The 8,347-nt window shown below is 31.7% G+C and overlaps 1 protein-coding gene across 5 annotated transcripts in view; it reads right to left on the minus strand.

Moving 5' to 3' along the window:
- KIFAP3 (kinesin-associated protein 3) overlaps positions 1 to 8,347 on the minus strand; it is a 161,358-nt gene that overhangs the window by 61,782 nt on the left and 91,229 nt on the right. For all 5 annotated transcript variants that reach the window (XM_011962270.1, XM_011962271.1, XM_011962273.1 and 2 more), the window contains 3 exons: positions 2,005 to 2,113; positions 712 to 824; positions 137 to 302 (listed from right to left, as the gene is read on the minus strand). In XM_011962270.1, coding sequence (XP_011817660.1) covers positions 137 to 302; positions 712 to 824; positions 2,005 to 2,113 — 388 coding nt within the window. The remainder of the gene's footprint in view (positions 1 to 136; positions 303 to 711; positions 825 to 2,004; positions 2,114 to 8,347) is intronic.

Consider the following 8,347-nt stretch of genomic DNA (forward strand, 5'->3'; position numbering starts at 1 on the left):
AGAAGAGAGCTGTGAGAAGAAATGGCTTTTCCTAACATAATAATAAAATAGTCACACAAAACTGCTCTAGCAGCCTTATCCATAACAGAAAGAAATAACTTAGTGATTATGCAAAAGTGAAATACTTAGCACAAACCTGGTTTTAGTTTATCCTTGAGGTATGGAACCAACTTATATTCTTTAAGAACCAATTCCCAGTCTAAGTCTGGAATGGTCAAGTTTGCAAGAGTTCCCAAACATTCAATCACAAACTCCTCTTCTTCATCATTAGAGATCTGGGCTGCAAGGTCCCCAACATAATCCTGAAGAAAACAGAATTTTAGTATACATTTAAATTATTTTTTATTTAATCTAATAATTAACCCACAGGAATCTAACAGTTTAACCCATTGAAAGAAAAAATCAATATCAAATGTGATTTTCTTGTTTTAATAATCTTGAGCTAAATTGCTAAAGAAGCCTATGGTGAACTGGTTTAAGGAAAGAAGACTGTAGTGGGGTGGAGGGCTTAGGGGTAAGGGTCACAAAACAAAAACAACATTGAAACGTAGGTTGAGATTTCTAGGTGCTAAACTAACAAAGAAGTTGATAACATAAGAACAATTTGGATTATAAATTAATATTTGACGAGAACCCAGTAAGAGTTGCATTTCCAAATGTAGCAATTTCAACTCCCAGTCTATTTTAATAGAAAGCCAAAATGATACTTACAATAAACAGATTTTTAGTTGGTCCATCATGCTGAGAAATGTTTCTAATCATTTTCATCAGCAATGGATCCTTAAACTTTAGAGCCCTCTTCATGAGCATCTTCAGCCCATTTCCTGAAACAGAAAAGTCTCAATAAAATTAAGGTTAACTTAAGTTTAATGATTTTTTGTTTAGTTCTCAAAAAAAGCCACAACTATTTATATCTAGTAAAATGCACAACTCTTAAGGGTACAATTTGATGAATTCAGATGCAACCCATACCATATATCAACATATAGAGTATTTTCATTCCCTCTAGAAAGTTCACTTGTGCCCCTTCCCAGTCAAGCCTGTTCCCCAAATATAATCACTTTTCCTCTTCCCTGTCTCATTTTTAAACATATATAAGTTTTGTCTGATACAGAACTTCATATAAATAGAATCATACTGTATGTGTTCTTCTGTGTCTACAATTTCTACTATAAATGTTAAAAACAAAAGTAATTTTGACTCAGAAAAATTGTACTTCTGGTAATTTATCCTAACAACATAAAAATGAAAATGTGTAAAGATTCAGAGAATGGGTAATTACTATAGCACTGTTTGTAACAGAAAAGAAGTGGCAACGAACTATATCCATAACAGTGAAGTAAACTATGGCAAAATTTGACAATTTTGCAGTTATTAACAAATATGCTTTATAAAAGCATTTAAACACATAGAATATTATTTCATATTACTAAATTAAAAGAATATATCATGATATACAATCACATTTTTATTTAAAAATATGCAGAACTATTATACTAAAATCTTACCTATGATTATCTGTGGATGGTAGGAATAAAGATTCAAATCTTTTCCTTTTTGCTCATTTTTGCTTTTTATAACAAACACATACTACTTTTCAAATCAGGCAAAAATTATTGGGCAGACGCTGAAACATCATAATGTATGACAGGCTGTTCTACCAAGATATTACAGAAATAACCTAATACATTTGTATTTTATTACCTCATATTGTAATAGACTGCTTTGCAAAGAAAAAGTTTCATTTTATCTAGAAAATGTTTTAAAAATCAAATTTCAGTGAAGGCCAACTCACCATGGTTTGTAAAATGTTACCGGAAGGTAAGTGTCTGCATTCATGATGTAAGAATATTCTATCTGACCTTTAAGGATTATAGCTATCAAGAAATTATGTGAAAACAGGACTTACGTAATCATTATAATTCTTAATTCCTTATTATCTATTTTCCATCATATGCCAAATACCATATGCTAAAAAAGTTACCTACACTCAAAGGCACTGACCTTCACAGATAAGCTGTACATTTCTTTTGTTAGCAGCAAGATTAATGCAGAAAGAAATGAGTTCCAAGTCAATTCGTTCATCTGAGCATTCAAACAGCATCTTCATTAACTAGCAAGAAGCACAGGGCACATTTTACTCAAGAAACAAAACAAAAAACCAAACATAGAAGCAATTATTTTTATCATAATGTATTATCTTCGATTGTATACTGGACATAATATTAGTTACGTCTCAACACATAAAACTGGCAGTCCTTCACTGTTCAACAACTGGATGAATAAACAGTTAATTAACTCTTAGATGCTCAGCATTAAGTATAAACTTCTAAGTACAGTGGAGAATATAAGAGAAGAATTAGATAAAACATCTGTCCTTAAATAATTAAACATTGTTTGGAAGCAGAGCATTCCAAGCAAAGAAAATAGCTTATGCAAAGGTCACAATGCAGGAAAAAACAGTACTCTTTGAAGAACTAAAAGAAAGCAAGCATTGTTGGTAAAAGGGAAACAACAGTTTTAAGAGATAAGAAGGTAAAAACCAGATCATGCAGGGTCTTGAAGTACATGTTAAAGATTTTGGCCTTCATGCTAAGGATGATGGGAAGCTACTAAAAGCTTCTAAATAGGAAAGTGTCAGGATAAAATTGGTGTCTCAAAAAGATTTAGCCAGTGTAAAAAATAGAATAAAATTCCAAGAAAATAGGGGGAACCATGTAGGATGCTAGAGGAAAAGTCCAAGTGAGAAGATGGGTGTCTGAACTAGGTAGAGATAAAAGGATTGATTAGATATATATTTAGAAAACAGAACCAAAATGGAAAGGAGTAACTGACTAGATGTTACAGTTAAAGCAAAGGAGGAGTCAAAGATGACTTCCAAGTTTATGCACTGAGCAATGACATACATGGTGATGCCAACATCTACCAAAAAGGAAAAACTAGGGTAGAAAAAATCTTTAAGCGAAAGATGGTAATTTTGGTTTTAGATATGTTGAGTTTAAGCTGCTCATGTGGTAGTCTAATGCAGATATTCAGTAGGAAGTCATAAACGCAGGCCTGAGTTTAGAAGAAATGTCTGGACTGGAGGTAGAATTTTAGGAACTGGCATATATGGTTGAAAACTGAAGTTGCAGGCTAAATCCAATCACTTGGGCATGGGTATAAAATGAGAAAAGAACTTTTTGAGTGATAAGAAAAAAAGGAGGAGGGTGTGAAAAACAGCAGACAAAAAGGTAAGAAGGAAAAGGTAGGCTACCTATGCCATTTAGCAGTAATCTAGATTTGTCATAATGAGAGATAGCTGCTATAATAAAAGACAAATTAACAAATTTTATGCTATGTTTTAGAGAAGCTAGTCTTCTATTATTGTCAAATCAGCAAATTAACTTAGTGTATAGTATGTAAAGAGAGTTTTCTCTCAGCCCAAACTGTCAACAACAAATAGAAGTTATTCCTAAAATTTGTAATATAAAAACTTCTTATGTTTTATCTCAGGGCAATACCTTTTTAGAACAACATGCCTTCATGAATCCAACACAGCGAATAATAAATATTTATTTATTTTAGACCACTTTCTGTTAAATCTTATTTTGACTACTGTTAGTTCAAGATGACTTCTGCATTTCAAAAATGATATGTGGTCAATATACAAAAATCAATCATATTTTTATGTGTTAGCAATGAACAGCTGAAAACCAAAATTAAATTTGGTTAAATTAAATAAAAAACACAATGCCACTATAATTGTTAGGTATAATTCTAAGCAAATACACTGATCTGTATGCTGAAAATTATAAAACACTGTAGCAGGTGAATGGCTGGCATGTATCATGTGCTCTCCCTGAGAGCAGATACTTAACCACAAATATTACCACTGATGGCATCTCTGGGTAAGAATCATTAATACTTAATAATGCCACAGAATAAAAAAAAAATTCAAGGGCAAAAGTAAAATAATCTTCATTTACTGGATATATATTTAACAGACTTCACTACCTATCTGCCCAATTAAAATTAAATTACAAATAAAATTGCCAATAAAAATTAAATTACAAATTACCAAAAATGTAGGTGACAATCCTCTAATTAATTGCTATGTTTTCTAAACTATAATTAAAAACCTACTATAGATTTTTTTTTCAAACTGAGAATTGGTTACATTGAAGCAATGTTTCAAGCAAAGTATTTACTGCTAACAAAAATTATTTACTTCAAATCAACCTTTGTAGTATGAAAATTAGCCTTAAACACAGGGCTACAGGTTATTATTTCAGAAGGTAAATTTTCTTTAAAGTAATTTCCATATTAAATTCTACCTAGAAATAAATAATCAGAAACTAGATTTTTAGAAAATAATGCATGTCTCGAAAACTTACTCAACTCCCATTCCGCATATCAAGCTAAATTAGGACTAAATATAAATGGAATGCATAATGATATAGAATTAGTTTTTCATAATAAGAGAAATAAACATTTCAATTTTAATTAAAACTTTCAAATTTAAAAGAGCAATAGCTTAGTTCAAACTCCACATGAAAGAGTATGTCTTTAATTTGATTGCTATGACGGCACTTCAAAAGTAAGTGTAATTGCTGACAACTAGAAAATATTAAAACTAGATTTGTTCTGTTTTAACTATGTCCATTGTCATCTTTTACTAATTTATCAGAAAAGCACTAAAAGGGCTTCAGTCTGTGCGATGAAGAGGCAATAGTGTTCAATCAGACAAGTCCCATATTGAGTATCAGATACCAAAGACCCATGACTGAAATCACTGTGTCTAGACTCTCTGGCACCTGACTTCACTTATTTACCAGTGACCAGAGGCCAACCCCCACAGCTCTCTGTATTCACATATAACTCTACCACCCCCATCCCCTACCCAAACATCTTTGAATGATTATACCAGAACTTTGCATGCCTCCGGAATCTCTTCTGACTGGCTACTCCCTAACTCTCCTGTTTGAAGTGATGCTCTGGTTTCTGAACTTCAGCAGATAATGGCAGGCAAGAGCAAAGGGGGCTGTCAGAAAGGACGTTTACCAGCATTCAGCTAAAAAGAAGCATGTAGATCAAAGCGGGCCATATAGGACAACTGTGGTGGAAAACATGTGGATCACTATGAAGATTCTTGCACACTGTTCTAGGATAAAATATTAAATAACACCATGACATCACTACCTAACCATGTACTTTCATTGGCCATTCTATTACCAATAAATACTTTTATAAGCATCTGGATGGCATTTGCACCCATTTAAACAAAACATGCATCTCAGAGGTCTAAATAACAATGAACTGTTAATGTGTACTTTTAACTATTATTAGAATACAACCATTAACTCCCGGTTATCCTCAAGTATGCTTACCTGAAACAATCTACCCACTGAGACCATTAAGATCATGTATAAAGACTTGACCCGGCCCCTAAGTTTTACAGAACAGTGATACAATAGGGTAAGAAAATTAGAATACATTGGATATCTAGAGGCAATAAAGTACAAAGGAAGTAAAGCAATACAATATTGGGAGAGATTATGAGACATGTTGTATATATAATCACCCACTCCAGATGCTAAATATTTTCTAAAAGTAAATTCTAATCTCATTATAGGTTTATTCTATAAAACATATGTGATAGGCAGTATTTAAAATGGACTATAAATGGGTCAAAATGGTGAGAAAGATTTTACTAAGAATATCTTACTTTCATATAGTTTACAGTTTATAAACCTCCCTTAATATATGTAATTAATGAAGATGATTATACTCAATGTCTTCTTCATCATTGAAATGAATATGAATTACTACTAAGCCACTGCTTTCCTACCTTCAAAGTCATGCTATTTGCAATACATGAGGATTTTTACCAAGCAAAAATTAATATGCATAATTACAAAAGAACAGAATATTATATTAACTCTAAGATATGCCAACCGGGGTTATGACTTTCGTAAGTAAGTTAATCAGTGGCTGATTAAACTCATGAGTGAGTTTAAAGCCTTATTGATATTATAAACATTACTTTGAGTAGCCAATACCTCTAAAGGAGTTCCTTTTTAATTCCTGAAGGAAACTTGGACATTTCATTTAATTTCTGACTTGTTTTCCATCATTCTTTTATTTTGCAATTAACTTGGCACTGGGTGGCAATAAAACCACGTCAACTTTTCTCCTTAAATATGTAAAATTTGGCACTATAAAGTAAAAGTTATAAGCTGGATACCATATTTGGAACAAATATATTGTACAGTATCATTTGGTTTTCTCAAAATATCAGCTCATAGAGAAGTTTCAGGATGTTTACAACACAATTTGGTAACATAACCTTATTCCCTCCCTTAAGGGCTGAAATTTCAAAAAGAAAAAAATGGGAAAAAGAAAACATCGAAAATCATTGACCTCCTAAATTTGGAAAATGTTGTTCACAAAATACAGATTACACATGTTCTGAAAACTTCACTGCATACATGTTTGATGTTAGAAAACTGTCTGGTAAGAAAATATGCATGGATATTGTTCCTGAAAAGGTATGGGAGAATTTTCTGTATATAAAGTTTTAAATTGCAATAATAACAATATCTAAAAAGTAATCTAGACAGACTCTTATTTCTGATTCTTTCATTTAAAATAAAATTTTACATTTTATATTTGAGATTATACATTCTAGAAGAACAGGATAACTCCAGATTCAAAATTGTATAAATAAGTTTCCTATTTCTTCTTGGATTGCATTTATTTCACTTTTATTTAATGTTATTCTCTTTAAAACCTAAATCTGGATAAAAACAGTCAATCTCGGCAAGAATATTATTATTTTTTGGCTGCTTTCCAGTTCATATCCTGTGGTCAATGAAGTTCTGACTCAAAATGGAATCGGAAAAGGAATACCCTTTGAAACTGCAAAGCAGAAACCTTTAGAACATATGGAGTGAGACTGTAGTAAATCACCTGTAATCTCCCTTTGACATGGCTACTCTTTTATTGAAAACTGGTTTGACAAAGAGTTTGATTACACTTTGCACTGAGTATAGTCTGACATGCATTATCTCTGTAAGACACCCTGCCTTGCTAGATAAGATACGCTATATATTCTTTCAGGGATGTCTATTTCCTACAAACAAGCATAATTAGTTTATCCCCTGATATAAAAGTCTAAGAAATTACCCTAGAGAGTTTATCAATTTTTTAAATACATGTAGGTGAAGTGTTAAAATTCTCGAATAGCAAATTCATTTTTAGCACTGTTTTATCCAATTTGGAATGAATGAAAGAATAGTCAATTGGAATCAATAAAAAGAAAAGTTATGGTCTATTTTTTACTACATGTTATTTTTCAAGTAACGTGCATTTAATAATTCTTTATAGATGAAGAAGGAATTATATAGTAGGAGTCAAGTGGCATTACTTTCATAAGGATGATTTATTCATATTCTTCTAACATGTTTTTAAAAGTATGTTTATTGTATATCATACATCCTACAATTTTTGTTTCAGAAAACTATTTTATAAAAAATAATGTAATATTAAAAATCAGCCCAACTAGTGTTACAATCATCATAATTCAAATTAGTGGAAGGTCATTTAATAAAGATTAATGACACAACAGTGATCCTATGAATGCTAATTCCCTAAGAGTAAAATTGTTACTATGTACAGAATCTCTACCCTTGTAACATACAGTCTATGTTACAAAAAAAATCAATAAACTCCTTCAAGATATTTAGGACAGATATTTATTTAGGTCTATTTAGACCTAACATAAGATACATATCTAGCCACTGAATCACAGCAAAAAAACTTTCTTGAGAGCAGTTGTATATAAATGAAAGAATTTTGATGAAACATTTTCCCATCAGAGAATGCAAAGCAATTAAATCTATTAATATTAAACATAAACAAAATTAAAGGACACAAGACAAACTTAAGCAATATTTGTAACATAAAATTAAAATAGTTATATACATTGATCTTATTTAATAATAAAAATATTAACAAACCAATTAAAAAATTGGGAAGGCCCATTTTGATGGCTCACACTTGCAATCCCAGCACTTTGGGAGGACAAGCAGGGAGGATTACTTAAAGCCAGGAGTTCGAGACTGTCCTGGGCAAGAAAGCCAAACCCTGTCTGTACAAAAAGTAAAATAAAAAAAAAATTAAAAAATTAACTAGTCATCGTGGTGCACACCTGTAGTCCTAGCTACCTATGAGGCTGAGGCAGGAGGATTGCTTGAGCCTAAGCATTTTAAGGCTCCAGTGAGTTATGATTGTACCACTGAACTTTAGCCTGGGTAACAGAGCAAGATCCTGTCTCCAAAAAAAAAAAAAAAACTTCTTCCTGGTT

Source organism: Colobus angolensis, unplaced genomic scaffold (assembly GCF_000951035.1).
Source record: "Colobus angolensis palliatus isolate OR3802 unplaced genomic scaffold, Cang.pa_1.0 Scaffold59, whole genome shotgun sequence".
Classification (NCBI taxonomy): Eukaryota; Metazoa; Chordata; class Mammalia; order Primates; family Cercopithecidae; genus Colobus; species Colobus angolensis.